General features: G+C 40.8%; 1 protein-coding gene across 1 annotated transcript in view; it reads left to right on the top strand.

Moving 5' to 3' along the window:
- Window positions 1–24,465, top strand: part of mycbp2 (MYC binding protein 2) — a 79,220-nt gene that overhangs the window by 48,587 nt on the left and 6,168 nt on the right. The window contains 29 exon segments of the mRNA XM_020609421.1: window positions 44–266; window positions 781–899; window positions 1,019–1,106; window positions 1,257–1,306; window positions 1,435–1,607; window positions 1,825–1,969; window positions 2,114–2,320; window positions 2,909–2,964; window positions 3,039–3,154; window positions 3,377–3,474; window positions 4,689–4,805; window positions 5,464–5,604; window positions 9,846–10,070; window positions 11,065–11,197; window positions 11,324–11,449; window positions 18,124–19,755; window positions 19,920–20,089; window positions 20,217–20,464; window positions 20,565–20,732; window positions 21,498–21,655; window positions 21,752–21,951; window positions 22,169–22,318; window positions 22,411–22,571; window positions 22,713–22,869; window positions 23,002–23,226; window positions 23,405–23,470; window positions 23,835–24,074; window positions 24,252–24,341; window positions 24,432–24,465. The exon segment at window positions 24,432–24,465 is cut by the window's right edge and continues 33 nt beyond it. Of these exon segments, the coding sequence (XP_020465077.1) occupies window positions 44–266; window positions 781–899; window positions 1,019–1,106; window positions 1,257–1,306; window positions 1,435–1,607; window positions 1,825–1,969; window positions 2,114–2,320; window positions 2,909–2,964; window positions 3,039–3,154; window positions 3,377–3,474; window positions 4,689–4,805; window positions 5,464–5,604; window positions 9,846–10,070; window positions 11,065–11,197; window positions 11,324–11,449; window positions 18,124–19,755; window positions 19,920–20,089; window positions 20,217–20,464; window positions 20,565–20,732; window positions 21,498–21,655; window positions 21,752–21,951; window positions 22,169–22,318; window positions 22,411–22,571; window positions 22,713–22,869; window positions 23,002–23,226; window positions 23,405–23,470; window positions 23,835–24,074; window positions 24,252–24,341; window positions 24,432–24,465 (5,716 nt within the window).

Raw genomic sequence — 24,465 nt, 5'->3', positions numbered from 1 at the left:
ACATAATTTAAGTTGAACCTTGATCTGTCTTATCTTGCCTCAGGCATCATTCCCAGACTGTGTCCGCTGGACCACCATTGAGTTTGATCCACAGTGTGGCACTGCACAACCAGAGGATGTCCTACGCCTGCTCATCCCCAGCCGAACCCTCCACCTGTCCAGCCTAGGGGGAAAACCTCTGATCCATGACACCATCAACACCTGGACCGAGCTCAAGAAGTTCTCAGGCTCCACAGGCTGGCCGACCACTGTTCTCGTGCTGCCAGGTAGAAAAGATGGAGATTTTATTGCACATGCACCCTTTGAATGTTACACCAGTGAAAATGGTCACCGTGCGTAGGAAGAAATTCAGGAAAAACGTATCCATTATTAAAACATGTATTGTACAGGTGTGCGATATTAACAAAAAATGATGTATGGATATTTTTTGGGATTTTGTTATTAACGATAAGCAGATATTTTGCAGCAAAAAATGGGTTTGTCTTGTATTGAAGGCCACTCGGTCGTTCTTGTTAATAGCATATTAAGTGTTACTTACTAATGATATTAGAAACAACATGGAAACAGCATTTTTCAATGTTTTCCATGCATTGATTGATTTTTTTTTTTTTTTTTTGATACTTTATATAGCTGCAAGTCAGTACTGATTGATTTGCACCTGGATAAAATTAATGCTAATTCTTAAACTCTGACACTGAATGTTTGCTCCTTTAGTCCAGGGGAATATTGAAAAATATTTCCCAAGACTCCTGTTATACTGTTCTGTCTCCCTGCTTTCAGGAAATGAAGTTCTGTTCTCTCTGGAAACAGCCTCTGATTATGTTAAAGATGAGAAAGCTTGTTTCTTCGGCTTTAAATGTGTGGCTGTGGGATATGAGTTCAATCCTGGCCCTGATGAGGTAGAGACACTCTTCTCTGAAGCATACTGATTAGATCTTGTGACTGTGCTGCATTGTGTATATGGCATTTGTACCACTGAAAAATGTACCTCTCTGACAAAGCATTTTGGTTGTTTCAGGGTATTATCCAACTAGAGAAGGAGTTGGCCTACCTGGGCAGTGTGTGTGCTGCAGCACTGATGAAGAAAGACCTAGCCCTTCCTATAGGTATGGAAACTGAATAAGATAATTTTGTTGGGGGTACATTGAATAAATCCTCATGGTTGCTTGATACATTGTTTAGGGTGAATGTTACAAGCAGATTTATTTTGTTTAACATCTTGAGTAACTTCTGTTTTTCTAATCTTTTAATTTCAGGCAATGAATTGGAGGAGGATCTTGAGATTCTTGAGGAAGCCTCTCTTCAGGTATGTCATCTGTTGAATTCAGAGATAATCTTTTGGTGTTAGTGTGGTTATTGTGAAAAGGATTTTTTCTTTTTTTAATTTTCAGCACACTTCTTGCTTTGATTTTTGCTTCCTTTGCACCAACCTAGGTGTGCAAAGCCCACTCTGGGATCTTGGGCAAGGGTCTAGCATTGTCTCATTCCCCTACCATCCTGGAGGCCCTGGAGGGGAATCTGCCTCTCCACCTGCAAACCAATGAGCACTCATTTCTTGAGGACTTCATCACCTGTGTACAGAACTCAAGTGGGGGACGTTTGGCCAGGTAAGATTTTGTGTTCAGTCTGCTAGCTGCCTCTTGTTAATTTTTGCTCATTGCAGATTACTTGATGTAGTTTGGGATAGACATTCCCTGGTGTCATTGCAAATTCAAGTCATTTACTACCCTGTCTCTCCCCTTACTTGATGTAGTTTGGGATAGAGATTGCCTGGTGTCATTGCAAAGTCAAGTCATTTACTACCCTGTCTCTCCCTTTGTCCAGGTGGCTGCAGCCAGATTCTTACGCAGACCCACAGAAGACATCTCTGATCCTGAACAAAGATGACATACGCTGTGGATGGCCCACTACCGTAGTCGTACAGACCAAAGACCAGTATGGAGATGTGGTGCATGTTCCCAACATGAAGGTTAAGACCAGCTTTAGATTTTCTGCTTCCAATAGAAATGAAATGACAGCATAATTCTGTCTACACCGTCAATGTCAAACCAGAAAGTTTATTAAAGTTGTTGTCTCACCTTTCTAACTTGTATTTCTTCTGTTTCATGTCTAGGTGGAAGTAAAGGCTGTACCTGTTTCACAAAAAAAGTCAATGCAGCCTGAAAATGTGAAGAAGCTGCAGCGGCTACCTGGAAGCTCTTCCCCTTCAACCTCTGGCCCTGACCTCACCTTTGGAGGCTTGCCAGCGCCCAAGCTGGAGGCCACATATGAGCCTATGATTGTCAAAGAGGCTCGATACATTGCTATTACAATGATGAAGGTCAGCCTCATGTAACTGGCTCATCAATTACTCAGTAGCTCTCTTATTTACATTTAAGCTACAGATTTTCCACAAGGTAAAGTTGCTTTGTGCCTGTAGGGAATATCAGGTCAGGAATGCGGATATAGACATGTCAGTATTGTCAACTAGAAGCTAAAAGTATTAGTAGCTTGTGCGCCACTTGCACTTTCAATAGCTCTGTGTGTGTTAGCTGTTTTACGTTTAAAAGCTGTTCTATCTTGCCAATAATTAATACAACCAAACATTATTTGAAAAAACAAAAAGGTAACAGTAAATGTAATGAATAGATACAGTATATGGAGCTCAAATGGCTGAATAAATGACAGATAACATTAAAATAAAACATAACTGCTAAACAAAACAAGTAGTTAATTCTGACAGAATGGTTCATTCATAAACGGCCTTTCATTTGGCTGAAACAAAGTTCAAAGGTAGTGAATATCTAATAAGAATTTAGGGCCCATCAAAATGGTTAATTTTTCTGTTATTGTATTGTTGCACTCTTTTTTTAGTAGGCCAGTGTTTTAGGAGTTTTCTTCATTATTGTGTTGTTTTTTGTCTTTTTAGGCATATGAAAACTACTCCTTTGAAGAGCTGCGCTTTGCTTCCCCCACCCCAAAGAGGTAAGTGATGTAATGCAAAAAAAAAACACACTGTCCAGGGAGAAACATCTGCTTATTGATAATTTCCTACACAGACCCAGTGAGAACATGCTGATTCGTGCCAACACTGATGGGACATACAGCGCCAACTGGACTCCAGGAGCAGTAGGGCTCTATACAATCCATGTCACCATTGATGGCATTGAAATAGGTTAGTCGATGTAAATGTCCAAAAGAACAGCCTGTTAGTTCCCTGTAGTATTTCCCAGACAGTGAATAGAGAGCATGCACTGGCAACCATCAGCACCACTTCCAGCCCCCAGCTAATGTAAAGCATCTGCATAATTAGTAGTTGAAAAAATGTGAAATTCTCCAGAATGGACAGTGATCCATCTTTTATACTGATGAGCTATAAATGTTTTTCTTCATTAAGATGCTGGTTTAGAAGTAGAGGTCAAAGACCCTCCCAAAGGCATGATACCACCTGGAGCTCAGATGGTCAAACCAAAGGCTGAACCTCAGCCTAGCAAGGTGAGCTGTTTCCTTTGATTATTAAACCTGGGCATGGGCATGCACATAACTACACCTATAAAACACATGACTGCTTGCAATCACTCATCACGTATTAGAGACCAGAAACACATTCTCCTGCCTTGCACATATTTGAACACCACTTCCTAAGTTCTGCACATCACAGAATACTTGCACTAAACCCTTACCTTAAAGCCACATTAAGCAGTATTTGGTATGTACTGAATGACGCCTGTAATATTTGTAAGTTTGTTAATGTGGCTGTCCACACTGAGAATCTCAGTTTGCTGCTAAGTATTGTGGTGACAATTTTTATCCACAACACTATATTCACCTCATTTTGTTTTCTTGGTCTGATAAATCAAATAAATACTGGTCCAGTGAAGCCATAGCTGCTGCTCCCAGCTCTAAAACCCTCTCAGATTTTCATAATCTGTATGTCAATTGCAAGAAAGTACAGCTCCAAAGTGAACAAAGATATAGGTGGATTCAGACATTTATCAAAGCGAAGAGAATTGGCTACTAAACCAGGGGCTGCAAGACCTGGGGCTCCTTTACATTCTCCAGGTAACAAGAAAGCCAACTCCCACTGGATGTTGCTTTACTGTGTCACATGCAGAATAAGCTAATAGGTTATCCATAACTTGATGAGGTTGTATCTTAAAGTTGATCACTGTGAATAGTGGGAATGTGATCATACTGGCTGCCGATACTGCATCTCAGACTTGTCATTTATTCATACTGCACTCATAGATTATCAAAAGGGTGATGAGAAATTACTTCAGATGCCAGGAATGCATCAAACTGATGTTTGGCAAGTGGGAGTTATCATTTTGTGAAACTCATGGCATTGTGATTATGCAGTCCATAATGGGGAAACGAGCAATATGTGCCTTAAATCAACACTAGATTCCTTCGGGATGTGTTCCTTGATTTTCTATGCATCCGTATAGATGCAGATGAAAGCAGTATTAAAACAAACGTCCTCCAACTGGTGCAACTGAAAATGGAACTACTGAAGTTTCCTCGTCTTTCTCTGTGTGTATGTGTCTACCTGAAAGAGGGCTCTGTGTGGGCTAATGCATGCAATCTCCTACCATCAACTTGTCCTGCTGCCTCTTCTTTCTCCTCCTGCTGCCCTTTGTATCTTATTTTTTCTTTCTGTTCTTTGCTCCTGCTGCTCACAGTCTCCATCTCCCCTCTGCTTCTCTCAGGTCCGCAAATTTGTATCCAAGGACAGCGCAGGCCTGCGTGTGCGTAGTCACCCCTCCCTGCAGAGTGAACAGATAGGCATAGTGCATGTCAATGGCACCATCACTTTCATTGACGAGGTAATTGACTTTAGACCAGGCAGAAAATAAGCTGTCATACAGGTAGCTCGAGCACTCTTCACTTTTATTCTACTTCTGTTTCTACTTTAATTTAATATGGGCCGAATCATAAATATTGTAATCCCAGTGTTTTTGTCTAGATTACCAGTTTGTAATTTTGAGTGTTCTTAGATTATTTCTATGTATTATATGTAATTACTGCTCTCAATGATTACTACTTTTTTTCAAACCTTATGAATTTGTTGCTCTTACTTTATGTTGCTTCATACTCTTGCAATGCACTCTGAGGCTACATGAAAGGCTTGAATTCCCACACCATATATCCAGTGGGTGTAATGAATTTAAAACCCAAATGTAAAATGTAGTATTCAAAGCATTTACTCATTGATCGCAGTGTAATGCAACACATATTCAGTGTATTTACCAGTCCTGCACAATATCTAACTCCACCCCTTTGGTAGCAGCAGTAGTTCAAATTTTCTGTATTTATCATTTGCACCATTCTCAACTTACAGTCCTCTAAACTGACTTTCCTGCAGCCTCAGAAGTGTGAGTGTGTGTGTGTGTGTATGTGTGTGCGTGAGGGTGCTACCCCTCCTGTTTCCATAGTAACAGGACGGCATGGCTGTGCTCTGCTCTGTTGCTGGTTTTCCTGTAGATCCACAATGATGATGGTGTGTGGCTCAGGCTCAATGATGAAACAGTAAAGAAGTATGTTCCCAGCATGAATGGGTACACTGAAGCCTGGTGCCTCTCTTTTAACCAGCACCTGGGCAGGAGCCTACTGGTCCCAGCCGACGTAAGTAAAGATGGCCTGCAGTCTGACACAGTTTAATAATAAGAGAGGCTCCTGCGCTGTTCATTTGGGGAAAGGCTCAGAGATAATCTGTGCTGTTTAATAAAAATGGGTTTTCAAGGACCTACTAGCATTTGGCACTCACTCCCCAAATGTCCTGAAAGCATGGTAAATTGAGAACTTTATTAGAGTATAAATTCTGAGGTGTTCTCTTGTATGAGACCTCTGTCTGGGCAGCACTGAGTATGAAATTTTTACTAACTCACTGTGCAAAGGAACAACAGCTGGGAGTATGCATGCATTAACTCATGTTTAAAGGCAAAATGTTAACTATAATGTGACCATTGTATGTTAAGTTGGACGCAATACCTGTTAATATTCATATGCCTAGGGAGTATACGTTTAGTGCATTGAAATAAAGCCCAATGCAGGAATTGACAGATACGGGAAAATGTAGTAAAGGAACAATTTCATCCTGTGGTGAAGTTGGTCAGTTTGCACTGTTTAGTCTCTTTTCTTTTCATTGCCTCTTACCTACAGTTTATAAACACTGAACACACTACAGCAACAGCATGTGACAACAGGGATCCTCTGGCACTTTGCTCCATGTCATAAAACTGCTATAACATGCAACAGAATCTAATAAGGAGTGTGACTGGGTACAATTTAAGATTTGAATATTGCAGTAATAGAGAACGTATCAGAAAGATGTTCATATCCAGGTGGTTTTCTGTCATGAAGCAATCACTGGTTTCACAAAAAGTTTCAATGAGAAATTGTACCTCTACTGCTCTACAATTCCACCTTTGCATTGGGATGCATTAGGTGCTAGGAGCTTCTATGTAAGGTTTGTGTGTGAACAGCATGACACACTGCATCATCCAAGTGGGGAATTTTTTTGTAAGTTTCTTTTTTTTTTTTTTTTTTTTTTTGGTCATAAATTTGGAAATGACTTTGTGGTGTTGAATGTGAACTCTGAATTCTTCTTCTACCCCTGCAACTAGGTTTTGTGTGTGTGTGTGTTTGATTTTACACTTATTGTAAATTGTTCAAACATTTTACAGGCTGTGCCTGTATTCACTGTCCCTCATTTTATTAGTGCTCCACAAATTACCGGCCTATCTGACACCAGTCAGATTCTGTCCTCTCTTCTTCACTTTCTCTAATAACCTCTGATCTTGGAAATTCCAAAAGAGCAAAACTAAAAAAAAAAAAAATGTTTTTCTTCCAAAAAAATACACGAGCATCTTTCCCCATCTCGTTTTCGCGCCTGTCTGGGGATTTTGTGGTTTTGTTTCTTGACTGTCTCACAATCTGTTGCTCAGAATGCCTTTAATGCTAGCCAAGGAGTCAGGGATATCGGCTTTTTGTCGTGGACCCCATTAACTATATTCCCACCACAGGTGAGTTGTATGAAGAAGGGATAAACAGCTTGACTGCCCCATAGAATGTTGTTTATCTGTTGCTCTACATGTCCTCATGAATCCTCTACATGTCCTCATGAATCCTTTGTGACTTTGTAGTCTTTCACAATGTTAATCAGGCATAAGAGATTGAACCACTGTTGCATGGTTGTCTGTATGGTGAAGATACAGTATGTTAGTGGCTATTATAGGCTATCGCAGTATTCACATTTGGGATTTTTGAGTAATTCAAGCTTTTATGTTGCATGAGGTTTAAGATACAGTCAGTACAGAAAATACTTGGACCCTTTCAAGATTTCTATATTTTGTTGTTTCAGTCATCTTAAAATGGATTCAATTAATTTTTTTTCATCAATCTGCATGAAATACTCCACAATGATAAAGTTAAAATAGGATTTTAGAGTGTTTTGTGATATTTATTAAAAATGAAAGAAATATCCCATTTACCTAAGTATTCAGATCATTTGTTATGACACTTGCAATTGAGCTCTGGTGTATCCTACTCTATCAATAGTCATTGAGATGGCTCTACTGGTTGATTGGAGTCCACCTGTGCCTAATTTAATGGATTTGGCATAATTAGGAAACATCTATATAAGGTCTCACAGTTGATGCTGTATGGCAGGTGTAAAAACAAAGACAAGGTCGAGAGAATTGTCTGTAAACCTGCGAGACAGGATTGCGTCAAGACAAAGATCTGGGCAAGAATACAAGAAAATGTCTGCAGCATTGAAAGTGCCCAAGAGCACAGTATCCTCCATCATTCTCATATGGAGGAGATTTGGAACCACCAACAGTGGCCACCAAGCCAAACTGAGTAATCGGGGATCAAGGACCTTGATCACACAGCTAATCAAGATCCTAAGGGTCACTATGAGGTCTACTAATTAGGTCTTTATGGTAGAGTGGCCAGATGAAAGCCATTCCTCACTAAAAGGCACATGACAGCGCACTGGGAGTTTGCCAAAAGGCACCTAAAGGACTCTGACCATGAGAAGCAAAATCCTCTGGTCTGGTGAAACAAAGACGGAACTATTTGGCCACAATTCGCAGCAGCATGTGTGGAGAAAACCAGGCACTGAGCATCACCTCACTCATACTATCTCTACAGTCAAGCACCGTGGCGGCAGCATCATGCTGTGGGGAAGTTTTTCTGGGACTGATAAGATAGAGGAGAGGATGGATGGAGAAAAAATAAGCAAATCTGAATGAAAACCTTCTCAACAGTGCTCAGGATCTCAGGCTGGGGCTAAGGTTTACATTTCAACAAGACAACAACCCGAAGTGTACCTCTAAGAAAACACAGGAGTGGCTTTGTGAAAATTGTGAAAGTCCTGGAGTGGGCCAGCCAGAGTCCGGACCTGAACCCAATAGAGCATCTCTGGGGAGACCTGAAAATGCACCAACACTCCCCAGCCAACCCGGTTGACCTTGAACGATTCTGCCAGGAAGAGTGGAAAAAAATTCCAAAACAAAGGTGGTAGGCTGCATTCATAGCGTTGTTGTCAAGAAGATGTTAGGCTAAATGGTTCTGAATACCTATGTAAATGGGATATTTTAGTTTTTTATTTTTAATACATTTACAAAACACTCCAGAAATCAGTGTAGACTGAGAGAAAAAAAATGAATTGAGTCTATTTTAAGACTTGAAAGGGTCTGGAAACTTTCCATACTGACTATACTAATGTCCAGTTTGTTGCATGAGGCTTGTTGTGTGTTATAGCATGCCTCCCTATAGATTCTATGAAAATATTGTAATATTATACTTAATTTGAGTAGGTCCATTGTCTATTAAAATTCACCAAAATTGCAATTCAGTGTCGAGTGGTGATGAATTTTTATATTGTATGAACTGTGAGCACTTTGATTTTCAATAATATATATTTTTGTATGTGTTAAACATCGATTTAGAGAACGCATTTTTAATACCTGGGGATAAATATTCTGTTTCACTGTGTTGTACTGCTGTTGAGGATGGAAGTTTATTTAGGTTATAAATTATTCATTTCATGCGATAGCTATTAATTGTTAAACAATAGGATGTCACCTGAGAGAGACACAGCATCTTAAAGGGGTATAAAGTAAAAAGTCAACATTTTGAGAAATGTGCTTATTTGCTTTCTGCCAGACGTAAGTTGCAAAGAGTAGTACAACTTTCATATCTGGCCTGTAAATAAAAGGCTACAGCTTAACTTAGCATAAAGACCATAATCAGAGTGACAACTGTTTGGGCTCTGTTTGAAAGTGACAATATGAGCATATCAGCACATAAAGCTTACTAATTAATGCATGATATGATTTGAAAAATTTGTACAAAAACTGTGTAGAAATAGTCCCACACAAAGCTTCCCATGTTTTTTGTACAAAAAAAAAAAAAAAAAGAACAGTTTTCCCTTGTTTCCAGTGTTTATGCTAAATTAATCTAACTGGCTGGTGACTGTAGCCTCATATTTAAGAGAGATATGAGAACTGGTATCAGTCTTCTTTTAGCCACCAAGTTTTTAACAAAATCATTATCGCTATCATGAACTATTGCTTTAAGACACTGAAGACCATGCAAAAGATGTCTTTCATTTCTGGCACTGAGAAATACACATGCTATGACCTAAAACCTTTTTAAAAATTTTACCTTAATTTATACAGGGATGGTTGGCTGAGCACACATGCTCTTTTACAACAACTTCCTGTTATGCTGCTAACAGTGGCTTTTCACCATAATAAATCTGGACTTAATAGTCTGAACCTTGTCCTCGTTTTTCTTATGTCTGCAGCCTGTTCATGATTTACTCTGTGTCTGATCCATGCTCTCACCTCTTGCAGGAGGTCAGGGGCCAATTGGAGGAGAACATAAAGGAGGTGAGCAGCTGCCCTTCCCACGAGGCCCCCATTCGGGTGCAGAACAGGGCAGGGCAGGGAGGCGGCCCAGGACTTTATAAGGTAGTGAAGACTGGCCCCTCTGGTCACAACATCAGAAGCTGCCCAAACCTTAGGGGTATCCCCATTGGAATGTTAGTACTTGGCAACAAGGTCAAGGCCATAGGCGAGGTATGCACTCACCCCAAACAATTCAATGTATATTTTGTGGCTGGAGTTCAATAAATCCTTTTGTTTAGATCACGCAATGTGCTGTAGCTGGTGTCAGAAATTCCCTCTATTCCCTTAAGTGATTTTTGAAGGTAAAGACTACAATCTCTCTTTCTAGGGGGAACACATTTGGTGCTTGTGGGTTTGTGTTCAACATGTTGAGGTCTCAGCAGCTCATGCGGCTTCAACTTTTTCACATGCTTCCTGATTTACTAATTTCAGTTTGTTTATAAATCCATTACAATTTCAGGGTGACAGACTCAGCTGCCTTGAGATTTCTCAGTGAAAATCTGATCTCAAAATGCTGAAGCCTCTCTGTGCCTTGACTATATCTTCCTTGCATTCTTAACAGTTCTGTTAATGTACTTCAAACTCTATAAATTGTCTCTGGCCTGGTGATGAGTGGAGCCTCCCCTCTTTTGGAAATGACCTGTCTTTGGCTGCTGTGGTGTGTCATGCTGTTCACTAGTTTCCTCTCTGAGCCTGTACTTGAATTCCCTGTCTCGAGTAGCCTGCACATACTAATTCTTTTCTGTGTGCATATTCTTCTAAAATAACAATATTTCAGGAAGTTGCGAAAAACAACCTCCTGCATTTACCTTTCAATAAACTGCCTCTTTCTTAGAATAAGTTTTTATTTTTATTTTAGCTATATCAGTTTTCTCCCAGTGTCTGCTGATACAGAGTCAATTACATTTGATCCAGTGATGTAGATTTTGTATGTCAATCAGATGAATTGTATGCATGTGAATGATCTACTGTCATGGTTTTGTCTGTGCAGTAATAACATGGATGGATTGCGGTTGACAAGGAAAAGAGTCGTGACATTTCTTTTTTTTTTTTTTTTTTTTTTTAAGATCCAGATCTGCAGGTGATAGTGAGGAAATCATCTGGATGTGTGTGACAAATATCCAGTGTGTGTGAGTGTGGATAAAGAGTGTTATTTGTGTATCAGGTGGTCAACTCAGAGGGGACCTGGGTACAGCTGGATAAGAACAGTGTAGTGGAGTTCTGTGAGAGTGATGAAGGAGAGGCTTGGTCATTGGCCAGAGATCGCGGGGGAAACCAGTACCTCCGCCATGACGACGGTAAGCCAAAGTTTAACGTCTTCATTTAAACCCTTCTCATAATCTAGATTTAAATTCAACAGGGAACTCTTTAAACCTCTGAATGTGAGATATTGTAAAATAACATGATCTAAATTGCTTTCGTAGAACCTACATTGCTTGAACTTGGGGCCCAGACCCCTCCTCCCAGCCCGTTCTCTGTGCAGGCCTTCAACAGAGCCACAACTTCAAATGGAGCCCAGGGCTTTGACTACGGCATCTCCAACAACAAAGGTGAGGTCAACTAGGGTAGGTTTTAAGAAGTAAAATTTTGCAGGCATCGTCAATCTGCATATCACTTTGCTTTTAACATCCACATTCTTTGATCCTGTTAATTTACCTTTGAGGTTTATGAATCATTAGACTTTAGCCAAAGACTTCAAGTGATATTTGTGACATAAACCCCACCTCTAGCCCTCTTGTTTTGAACATTCCCTCCATTAATTAGCATACATTCTCTGGGCTTTGCCTATACTTTTGACTAAGACTTTTCTCACCAATAGTTTAACACATTACCGCATTTTAATTGCATTAATGTGTCCATGTGGTAAAGTCACTTTTTGGCACAGATGTTTGGGCCAGTCAGGCCCATTAAAGTCACAGGCAGTCACTGATCTATCATCTCTTCTTATTTGTGCATGCTTTTTGGTGTGTCTGCTGTCATTATTTCATGCCTAACATCTTTGCAATGTGATTCACATGTCTGTGTGCATGGGCCGGTCACTGTGTACTCATTCATTTCCACTATTATTGATTTGTTTTGGTGGTTATTGTGGGCTAGCCCAGCGCAGGTTACAAGCCCTGAACGCATCTCGGTGATTTCATCCTATTCTCTGTGTTCTTCCAATTTAATCTTAGAAAACATTTGATCATTTACATAATCACTCTTCTCAAAATATGGTTGAATACTGAATACATCACCAGTATGAACTCATTAATTTTGCCATCTGTCAAAGACTGCCTGGCTCCAGTCTCTTTCTGCCTGAATATTGTGCTGATGCTGTGTCAGTTTTCTTTCAAAAGAACAAACTTCTTTCTTCTTCCTCACTCTTTTTTAAAAAAGAGGTTGATTTGATAAGTCATGACACTTAGCCATGTTTATCAAAGAATCATAGTTATGCAAACAATATAGTGTTCTCTGTTAAAATCTATGTTGTACCAGTTGAATAAAGGCCCATTCACACGTCATTTTTAACATAGAGGCACATGGCTACACAGAAGACTAACATGCTCTTAATCCTGCTGTATGACAGCAAATTCTAAACTTACAGGAGCTGCTTTTCTTCTGTTGCTTTAATGTGATAAGTAGAAAACAGACTAATTGCAGTGTCATTTTGGCGACATTAACATAGAGAAAACCCAGTTAGTGATGACGCAGGCTGCTTATTGATGGTTGTTACACTTGGGAGAGGTAAAGACTGTGTGACACAGAGTTGCATTTGTATCTTTTAAAACAAAAATTTTGCTGTGACATTTAACTTTGAAACCTCATCAAGGTGTGTGGGCTAACACATCTCCTGAAATAGAAACCCTCTTAACGACAAATTACCATTAGCATATTGAACATTTGTAGAAGCCATCAGGGGGCTGCAGGCCTTTGCAACTCAAGGTCAAGAAGACAGCTCCTGCTGAGCCATCTAATGGAAATAAAGGTTGGATCACTAGCCACCTGTTTGATGGATCCACCATACTGTGAAGCAGCACTTTTTGTGAGTCACCTTCAAACTGGTCAGCATGAAGCACCAGTCTGTGGCAATGCTGAACAAACTGGACAGCAGTCTTGTGGGAAAGGTATCTCAGCCTTCAAAACTGAGCCATGGAGGTTGATTTCACCATCTCAGCTTCACTTTTGGCTCCAACAATTGATGAAACAGCTACAGATGAAAACTTCAGACCCTCAGAATGTCTCCTCGGAAACATACATTTCAGACTTGTCAGTAGCTAAATGGTGATTGTGTTTTGTATCTGGTTGGTGGACAGTTAGACTAGTAACCAAGTCCTAGTTGTGTTAAGAGATTGAGAGACTTCTATGATAAGTGCTGAGTGCTTATGAATAATGGCTGATGCAGTGTTGGCTCAATATTTAGTACAGCTAGTACAGAAGGTTTTCAGATCCCTTCAAGTTTTCCACATTTTGTTATGTTTCAGACTTATCTTAGAATGGATTGTTCTTTTTTTTCTCATCAATCTGCATACAATATTTCACAGTGACAAAATGATGCAGGTTTGGAGTGTTATTAAAAATATAATAACTGAAATAATCCATTTACATAAGTATTCAGACCCTTCACTTAGTATTGGCAACAGTGACAGCTTCAAGTGTTCTTGAGAATGAAGCTGCAATTTTGGCGCCTTTCTTTTGGAACTGTCTTCCATTCTTCTTGGCAGAATCATTCAAGGTCATCCAGATTGGATGGGCAGTGTTGTTGCACAGTCATTTTAAGGTCTCTCCAGGGTTTAGGTCCAGACTCTGGCTGGGCCACTTCAGGACTTTCGCAGAGTTTTCACAAAGCCAATCCTGTGTTTTTTGGCAGTATGCTTGGTGATGTTGTCTTGTTGAAATGTAAACCTTCGTCCCAGCCTCAGATCCTGAGCACTGTGGAAAAGGCTTTTATTCAGATTTGGTCTATATCTAGACATCTATAAGATGGTCTGCATTTATCCTGACTAGTCTCCCAGTCCCAAAGCATGATGCTGCCACCACAGTGTTTGACTGTAGGGATTGTATTGATGAGGTGATACTCAGTACCTAGTTTTCTCCATTCACACCGTTGGGAATTGTGACCTAATAGTTCAGTCTTTGTCTCATCAGACCATAGGATTTTACTTCTTGTGGTCTAAGTGTCTTGGTGCCTTTTGGCAAACTCCCACTGGGCTGTAATGTGCTTCTTAGTGAGGAATGGCTTCCTTCTGACCACTCTGCCATAGAGGCCTGATTGGTGGAGTGCTGTGCTGATGGTTGACTTTCTGTAAGGTTCTCCCATCTCCAGAAAGGAACTCTGTATATCATTTGTAGTGACCCTTGGGTTCTTGGTTACCCTTCATCCCTGATTACTCAGTCTGCCTGGGTGAACAGATCTATGAAGACATTGATGGTTCTAAATCTCTCCCATTTGAGAATGATGGAAGCTGCCATGCTCTTGGGCATTTTCAATGCTTTAGGGATGTTCTTGTATCCTGTCGCAGATCTGTCTTGAAGCAATCCTATCTCACAGGTCTATGGACAGTTCTCTCCACTTCATGGCTTTGCTCTCACTCTGACACACATCATCTACTATGAGACCTTATATAGACCATTGATTGGAGTAGGATGCAAAACAGCGCATTTGCAACTGTCATAACAATGTACATGGGATATTTCAGTCTTGTATTTTTAATACATTTACAAAACATTCCAAAAGCCAGTTTTTACATTGTCGAGCTGGAGCACTGTGTATAGATTGAGAGAAAAAAACAATTGAATCTGTTTAAAGATGAATCTGAAACATAACAAAATATGGAAATTTTGAAAGTGTCTTAAAACTTTCTGTACTGACTGTATATGAATCACATATCTTTGGCACTTCTCTTCAAAGAGTGATTCCATAAATGAATCCACAGCAAGAGACTCCTCTCTGCCCCTTCCTCAAAAAAATCTTTTCCCCAAATAGATTTGTGAAATGGGAGGAGCTTCTGGGTCTGGGAGAATTTTTTTTAACACTGTAAAATCCTATTTGAAAGTTTTATGCTCTTCAGCATGGAAACACTGGTGTTTTAACAATGGCTTACCAGCATTTTATTTCTGCTCATTTTAATAATTTCGAAACTTTCAATTCAGAACACTGCATTGTTGCAAATGGCAGTAAAACATTACACCATAGTTGCTGGATTCATCTAAAGTTTTTAGAGGATCTATAAATAAACAGATTTAGCTAATGAAATTATCAAGATTTTATGAAGTATAATCTTTAGTCTAGCTTCTGTTGCATACACATCAGTGGTGCATGCAAAAGAATTTTGAGCTTGGATTTTTATTTTTTTTGCCAACACTACCCTTGGGAGTTGTAGATGGCTTGTTTTAATTTTTTCTTCAGTTTTTCCATATGCACACAGGCTTTTGTTATATTACACAGCCTTATGCTGGTTTACTGTTTGCACATTGAGAGCTGATGTACCTGAGTCAAATTCCTCATGTGTCCATCACACCTGGCCAATAAAACTGATTCTCATTCTGGCTTGTATGTGATGATTCTCGACCAAGCTGCTCACCTTTTGTACTCATCATGCAACCAGACGACTTTCATGCTCAAACCAAACCTCAGAAGTCCTTCATTTGCTAGGTACTTATTGTTGTCGATGCAGACAATAGGACTGTAAGAGGAGGACTTTTAATTTCTGGGAATGGCTCCTCCCATTCTGCACATCTGTTTTGTTATAGGGATGGATGACTGGCTGATCAGTGAATGACCCCCATCCCCCTTTTGGAAACTTCAGGTCATAGTATAAGCTGTAGTTTTCCCCTGTCTCCATGTTTGCAGGTGACCGATTGAGTGCCATACTGAATTCCATTCAGTCTGGGCCTTTCCTCTCAGCAGCTCCCTCCTCCTCTGTATTTGAGCAAACCGCCCAACTTCCCTCCTCCTCTTCCCTTGTCCACAGCCCATTTGTGTTTGGACAATCCCCCTCCCAACTGTCTCAGCCACAACCACAGCTTCTGAGTAAGTCTGTCTTGCTTTCTGACAGCCCTTACACGGGTGTAGCTCCTTTTCCTTCCAAAAGTTTTGTTTTCCTAATTTTTATTTTTTTATTCATTTTTTTTTTGTTTTCTGGAGAGGGTAGGAGCGATGTTTGATGCACAATGGCACAGTTATGTTTGGCAGTGTGGAAATATCCCCAACAAGGCATCTTGTCTATTATTCAATGTTTAAATCTTGTTTCTAAAAAACTAATGTGGTGGTACTGCTTTCAAAAAACACCGCACATATTTAGAGGTATTTTCACTTGTTTTTGAAAACAAGATTTCAAACTTTAATACTAGACTGAACATCTTGATAAATGGGATATTTTACCATAAGCTTAAACAATAGGCTGAGATGCTTTTTTTTTTTTATGCTTGCTCTCTTGTTTTGTGTGCCTTTCCCCAAATCTTCATCTTCAGCGCTTCTTTAACTTTAAATCAGGATGTTCCACCATCTTTGATTAACACCATGTTTCATTTTCTTCCTCACCACCACCGGCGCAGGGCCTCACCACAGATGTCAACTACAGTATTGTCTAAAATGTAAAAAAAAACAAACTGTTAAATGTCACATCAGATATGCTTTTACATATTACAGATTTTCAAAAAATACTGCAATTTAAAGGAAAATATTCTTCTCAACAGGATCTTATTTCTCTAACCTTTCAACCTCTAACTTTTTTTTTTTTACTCCCTTTTGGTCTTTTCTTCTGCATTGCTACTTTTTCTTTACTGGTTCTGTTTCTTATGGAGCCCGGAAGAAGTTGTGGAGAAAAAACATGCTCAGTACTACATATCGCTAATTTATCACTTTCATGTCATTGGCATTGTCTTACATGTACTCTTAACACACACACTATGGATCACTTCAATAAATAGGGTTTTATTTTGATCTTTGATTTGGTTTTGTCTGTTAAACTCAATGTTGTCTTATCTGTGAGATTCCTTAAACCTGTTTTATAGGATAATGTGATTTTCTCTAAAAAAAAAAATTTGATAGTGACTCAGCATCACAGTTTTGGAGCACTTTATAAATATCTGCTTCCTTGTCTTCTGAACGTGCTGCACCAAAGGTGTTAGCTGCCCTCTACAACAGGGGAAGAGGCAAAATACATAATATGATAGTAAATTGAGAGCACAAATTACTAAATGATGCACATACTGTAAATTAGTATTTGTTTTCCTCTATAACACACCAGGGTTCCGCAGTTTTTTTTCTCATCTTCTGTAAGTGTCTCTGTCATCGTGTCTTATCAGTTTCTCTGGATGTTGGACTTTTACTCACTCACTTTAACGTACTGTCCTTTTGCCTCTTTCTATTTCACTTTTTTGACTTGACCCATTGCCTCTTTGTGCTTTCTTTCTCTCTGTGGTGGTGGCCTTGCTTTCCATACCTTGTTTGTTTACCCTCTCCACTGTTCTCAGCCGTAGATGGTTCATCACGCAGCCTTGCTTCTCGCGAGCGTGTGCACAAAAGCTCCATGGCTGGGCATGGCACTGCTCTCTCATCTCTCGCTCTAAGGCAAAAGGGTGGGTAGTCACAGCATACATGTCTCCCTCAGACCGAACAGAGAGTGGGTAGGATCTCAAGAAACTGCAGGCTGCTATGTGGTAAATAATATTTTGGGAATCGTGTGTTTATGCTATCTTTCAGAATAATGCCCCTAAAGAAGGGTACAACACACTTAAGTTATCGAAGGTAGTGATTAATAAGCACAGGTTTTGGATTTAACTTCATTAAAAAAAAAAAGACGGGGAAAAAGACGAATGTGGAATACTATTGACTTCTGAATATCTTCAGTATGTTTGGTTACCAGACTGATGGCTATTAAAACATCTATTCTTGGTGATCATCAAGACTAGGTCTAGTTTTAGGAGAGTTCCCATGACTGGGCTGGAATCCATTTTTCATCAGCTTCTCTGTTTTTCACTAGCTACTTCATCCATATCAGTGGCTGTTCGGTAACAGACAGAAGAATTGTCATTTGCTATGTGGTACAAGATCTTTCACCTTTAGGTCTTTAGTTGTCTGTCTTTCTGACCTTTATTTCATTTTACCTTTCCTTTTCAACATTTCATTTTTTGCTCAGGTGCTGAGTGTTGCATCTCAAGTTACATTAAGCAGTTGATCTTTTACTGCCGATGATGCCCTGTTTGGTGGTGTAACTGTGTTTGAATTGTCAATGTTTAGGTGAACGCGGTAACCTGATGTCTGGTGGAAGGCCCATGTCCCCATCCTCTAAGCACCGACAGGAGAATCGCACACCCAAACAAGAGGGTCGGGGAAGCCGCTCATCTGAACATGGCAGGATCAAGACAAGTGAGGGTGGGCTCTCAGCCAGTGAAGCGCTCATCCTTAGGTCGGACACAGCCAAACTGAGGTCTGATTCTCACAGTCGCTCTCACTCGCCCAATCACAACACTCTGCAGGCTCTAAAGGCAGATGGTAAAACCTCAGGACTTCGGGCTGAGTCCCCAAACCCTGGCTCTCGCTCCTCGTCTCCCAAACAAAAAGGCCAATCCTCCTCAGGCAGGTCTAGTCCCTCCAGCATGTCCTCTCCCCAGCACTCCTCTTCAACCCACCATGACAAGAACCTCCCACCTAAAGTTAGTCCATCCTCCAAAGCGCAGCTAGACCTTCCTAGAGAGAGATCCAAATCAGATTCATACACCCTAGACCCAGACACACTCAGAAAGAAGAAGGTTCCACTTACAGAGCCTCTTAGGGGCCGATCTACTTCCCCCAAACCATCTCCTAAAGATCCAAATAAAGGTGTGACCACTAATGTAGAGAACCGTGTTCCTTCTCCACATGTAACCCAAGAGAACCTCCACAGTGAGGTAGTGGAGGTGTGCACCTCTAGTTCTCTCATCTCTGAGGACACCAATGATGAGAATGTGGAGGTCCGCAACACTGAAGAGGGCTCATGTAAGGTGCATTTTAGCATTGGAAAAGCCCCTGTTAAAGAGGAATTAGAGAGTCGCTCTTCACCTAAAGTCAGCCGCAAAACCTCCAGTCGACACACACGCCCTAAGAAGGAAAAGTCTGGACCTCTGTTTAAAGGTGAGAGTAGTTCAAAGATTACAGAGCCTGCCAAACAGGCCATGTCACCCTCTGTGGCTGAATGTGCACGAGCAGTCTTCGCAGCATTCCTATGGCATGAAGGTATTGTCCACGATGCCATGGCCTGCTCCTCCTTCCTCAAGTTCAACCCAGACTTGACCAAAGAGCACGCTCCAATCCGCTGCTCTCTGAGTGGACAGGGTGCTGAGGAGAAGGAGAGTAAGTTAAAGAACCGCCACTCTTTAGAGATTTCCTCTGCACTTAACATGTTTAATATTGCTCCACATGGCCCAGACATTTCCAAAATGGGAAGCATCAACAAAAACAAGGTACTGTCCATGTTGAAGGAACCTCCACTGCCAGAGAAGTGTGAGGATGGGAAAGGAGAGGCCATTTCTTATGAGATGGCTTCTCATCCCTCTATGAGGGCAAAGTCTATCTTACCATTAACATTACAGCATTTGGTGGCATTCTGGGAGGACATCTCACTGGCCACCATCAAGGCAGCAACTCAGAACATGATCTTCCCCAGCCCGGGGTCCAGTGCAATCTTAAAAAAGAAGGAGCATGAGAAAGACAGTAAAAGAGCAAAGAAGGAGAAGAAGAAAAGGGAGAAGGTCGAGGTGCGTCCAAGAGGGAATCTGTTCGGAGAGATGGCTCAGCTTGCCATGGGTGGACCAGAGAAAGACACTATCTGTGAGCTGTGTGGAGAATCTCACCCTTACCCGGTCACCTACCATATGAGACAGGCTCACCCAGGTAAGACTAAGGGAAGCTTGATTAGAGTTTTGTGTTTAGGTATAAGTTAGTCAATCACATATTCACAAAGTATGTTGGGTTCAGATGGTAGTTTTGTTTACAGTGGCACAAATTTAAAATGTGTTCTGTGCTTTTAACATCCCTCTTTTCTATTTCTGTGGCAGGCTGTGGACGCTATGCTGGAGGCCAGGGCTACAACAGTATCGGCCACTTCTGTGGTGGTTGGGCTGGGAACTGTGGAGATGGAGGCATAGGAGGCAGCACCTGGTACCTGGTCTGTGATCGCTGTCGGGAAAAATACCTCAGAGAGAAACAGACGACTGCCAGGGAAAAGGTAGCCTACTGTTGCTGCAAGGCTTTGGCACTTAAATCTGTGTCTGTCTGTTACTGAAATACTGTCAGCCTTTTGCATCACTTCTGTGACTACTTGAACCAAACACACACTGGATGTTATTTACCAGGTTAAGCAGTCAAGGAAGAAACCTCTGCAAGTGAAGACACCGAGGGCGCTGCCCACTATGGAGGCCCATCAGGTGATTCGTGCAAATGCTTTGTTCCTGCTGTCCCTCAGCAGTGCTGCAGAGCCCAGCATGCTGTGCCACCACCCTCCCCGGCCCCTGCATTCCCAGCTGCTTCCCAGCCTCAAGGAAGGCATATCAGATGAACTCCCCAATAAAATGGGCTGTCTCTACCTGCAGACACTAGCTAGGTAGCTACCATCTCAGTTAATAATAGGTTACATAAGAAAACCTTGCATTAAGTATTTGCATGATAATTTAAGTTGCTCTCACTCTCCTTTCATTTCCCAGGCAACACACAGAGAACTTTGGGGCCTATCAAGATGATAACCTCTTCCAAGATGAGATGAGGTATTTGCGCTCTACGTCTGTTCCTGCACCCTACATTTCGGTTACCCCTGATGCCTGCCCCAATGTGTTTGAGGAACCAGAGAGCAACATGAAATCGATGCCCCCCAGGTAAAACATCTTACTTGTGCCATTTCTTTAATTACTTCCACTATTTGCCATTAGTCTGCTTAAAAAAATGAGTAAATTGCTCCTGTTGCCTAAAGATATTCTCATGGCACCTCCTACTCCTGTTTATAAACTAAATACACTTAAAGTGCATACCTAATATTCAACACAACTGCAGATCAGGCTGTGTATTGCTTTTATAGCTATTGAGGTATTTAGTATCATTTTTGAGAAAAATGAATGGCACACCTCCATATTGTTCCAAAAATGTGCCATAATACACTACACACTATACAAAAGAGTCTGGCTGTTTCTTTTTTGTTTCTTTTTTTTTTTTTTTTTTTTTTTTTTAATTTATTTAATTTTTTTTTTTAACAAAAAAAACAACAAGGATGAAATTACCCTGGATTATGTGTACAATCGTGTGTTGTCATATCAACTGTCTTTACATGCTTGAAAGAATAAATCAAATCAAATCAAATCAAATCAAATCAAACTTTTCAAATGGCTTACGGTAGCTCCTTTTCTTTTTCTTTTAATTATTTCCTAAATCTTTTCACATCTGTACATCCCTTTATATCTTCCTCCCACCTTCAATATGTGTTGAAAAGAAAACGCACTGTTTTGACAGGGAAAACATTTTCTTCATCAAAACATACTTAATCTACTGCTATCTTAGGTCTGAAAGGATTTTGATGTCTTCAAAGTTACTTCAATTCAAGGTTGAAGATTCTCTACCTGTTTTTGTCTTTATGGGCTCTCTTTTAGTCTTGAGACCAGTCCAATTACAGACAGTGACACAGCTAAGCGTACGGTGTTTCAGAGGTCTTATTCAGTCGTAGCTTCCGAATATGACAAGCAACACTCACCCTCTCCAGCCCGGATCAAAGCCGTGCCCAGACGCAGGGTCCATAGTGGTGATGCAGGTAATCATACACAGTCTTTTAAGAAATATTAGTGATACTGAGGGATGAATTGGAAACAACATCATCTGTAACATTGACCTGCTCTGTCCCATTCAGAGGTGGGCTCTTCCCTGTTGAGGCACCCGTCTCCAGAGCTCTCCCGGCTGATCTCGGCCCACGGCTCCCTCAGTAAGGGGGAGAGAAACTTCCAGTGGCCTGTCCTGGCTTTTGTTATCCAGCACCATGACCTGGAGGGCCTAGAGGTTGCCATGAAGCATGCGCTGAGGAAGTCTGCCTGCAGGGTATTTGCAATGGAGGTACAGCTACCCATGCTGCAATATCTTTTTTTAATCTCCAAGCTCAGTCATGCTTTAATATTTTTATTATACAGCAGGGATATAGCCATTTCATTGGCTGGATATTGTGAGTTAATCAATTAGATTTAACTTTACTATTATATTTTAATTTGACTCTAGTATCCTCTGTGTAATAATAAGACTAATAAGTATGATTTATTCTTGGTGTCCCTGTCAGGCATTCAACTGGCTGCTGTGCAATGTGATCCAGACCACCTCTTTGCATGACATCCTTTGGCATTTTGTGGCATCACTCACCCCATCACCCTTTGAACCTGAGGATGAGGAAGACGATGAGAACAAGGGAAACAAAGAAAATGTGGAACAGGTGATGAATGATGAGGAGTTAAACATTACACATTACTTTTACTTTGTTGTTGTATCTTCTAATAATGAATGTCACCACACTGCACCCTACAGGAAAGAGACCTTGGTGTCTGTGAACACCCTCTGTCAGACATTGTTATCGCTGGGGAGGCAGCGCATCCTCTCCCTCACACCTTCCATCGGCTCCTTCAGACCATCTCTGACCTGATGATGTCCCTTCCTAGTGGCAGCTCACTTCAGCAGATGGCACTTAGGTATAGTTTCTGGTAGAAAAATACCAATTTTCCAGCAACAAATTGCCTAATATCAGTTCTTCAGTGTTGTCTTTGTGTTTTTGCCACTTGAGTGTCATGTACATTGTATAGGAATGGAAATATTTGTGATACATTTTTTAGGTGCTGGAGTCTCAAGTTCAAGCAGTCAGACCACCAGTTCCTCCACCAGAGTAACGTTTTCCATCACATCAACAACATCCTGTCCAAGTCGGATGACGGTGACAGCGAGGAGAGCTTCAACATCAGTGTGCAGTCAGGCTATGAAGCAATGAGCCAGGCAAGACAACAGCCACTTCCTTGTTTACTCAGTTACTTATACAGAGTATCAGATCTGTCTTCTGTTGGTCAGCAGTACAGATCTTATTGTTATCCATTGATCTGATGCCAGTGTGTCTGTGTGCGGTGATAGGATCTCTGCCTGGTGACCTGTCTGAAGGACCTAACCAGTGTAGTGGACATCAAGACGTCCAGTCGTCCTGCCATGATTGGCAGCCTAACGGACAGCTCCACAGAGACTTTCTGGGAATCTGGAGATGAGGACAAGAACAAAACCAAGAGCATCACTATCGGCTGTGTGAAAGGCATAAATGCCTCCAATGTGTCTGTTCATGTGGACAACTCCAGAGACCTTGGGGTAAGGGGGCAACAGCAAACCAAGTGTTTAGTGATTTTAAAAAGTAGTTACTGTTGATTGAATCTATGTGTATAATGGAATTATTTAGTGGAATTGATGATCAGTTTTATCTACATAGGTTTAGGTATTTATATAGCTTTTCTGATGTATTTCAGTGAATGCAATTTTTCCTCCACAGAACAAAGTCACATCAGTGACATTCCTATGTGGAAAAGCAATAGAGGACCTCTGCAGAATCAAACAGGTATAGTCACAGTTTTTGGCTTCACAATGAAGGAGTCGAGATCATGAGATTAAAGTATAAACAATATCATTTGTGCATCAGTGAATGTCTGTTTATAATGTAAACCTTGGGGTGTTTGAAGTGCAGTCAAATTTGATTGATCTACTGTACATCATCAAACCCATATTTAAAAACAGGAAAACTGGTTTGGCTTGTGGCCCTTCTGATATTTTAATGTTTTGTAGGTGCAAATATTGATCGCTTACTTTGTCTTTCAAATTCTATTGACTCAGTTTGAATCAAAGGAGTGATGCACTCTTGGAAATTCACTAAAGATTTACATCTGACAGATCTCTACAAACACCTCTATGCCTTTTCATCTCAGGTTGACCTTGATTCACGTCACATGGGCTGGGTGACAAGCGAGCTTCCTGGTGGCGATCATCACGTCATCAAGGTAGAACTGAAAGGTCCCGAAAATACCCTGAGGGTGCGCCAAGTAAAAGTCCTCGGTTGGAAAGAGGGTGAAAGCATCAAGATTCCAGGGCAGATCTCAGCCAGCATGGCCCAGCAGAAGAATTGTGAGGCTGAGACTCTCCGAGTGTTCCGCCTCATCACCTCACAGGTCTGCCTCATCTCATTTGTCCATATATACCTTATAATTACCTGACAAGTTATTTTTTTGATAACTGTACTGCACTGTCCATTTGAAGTATTTGCATTAAGCAAATATTATTTTTTGTTGCACATAGCATCAGTTTCTTGAAATCTTTAATGTTATTACTTTGTTGTGTACATTTAGGTCTTTGGAAAACTAATCTGTGGCGATGCAGAGCCAACTCCTGAACAGGAGGAGAAAAACCTGCTTTCATCACCAGAGGGAGAAGACAAGGTCTGCACTCTGATGCACAACTGACCTGTTTAATTGACCCACATATTGAGTGATTCAGTAAAACTAATGGTTTATTTATTTTATGAATAGGTACCATCTGATGCGGACCTTAAAGAGCACATGG

This window comes from Monopterus albus, unplaced genomic scaffold, assembly GCF_001952655.1.
Source record: "Monopterus albus unplaced genomic scaffold, M_albus_1.0 scaffold99.1, whole genome shotgun sequence".
NCBI classification, from domain to species: Eukaryota; Metazoa; Chordata; class Actinopteri; order Synbranchiformes; family Synbranchidae; genus Monopterus; species Monopterus albus.
Note: the sequence above shows the minus strand (reverse complement) of the source record. Positions and strands in the feature narration are given on the sequence as shown.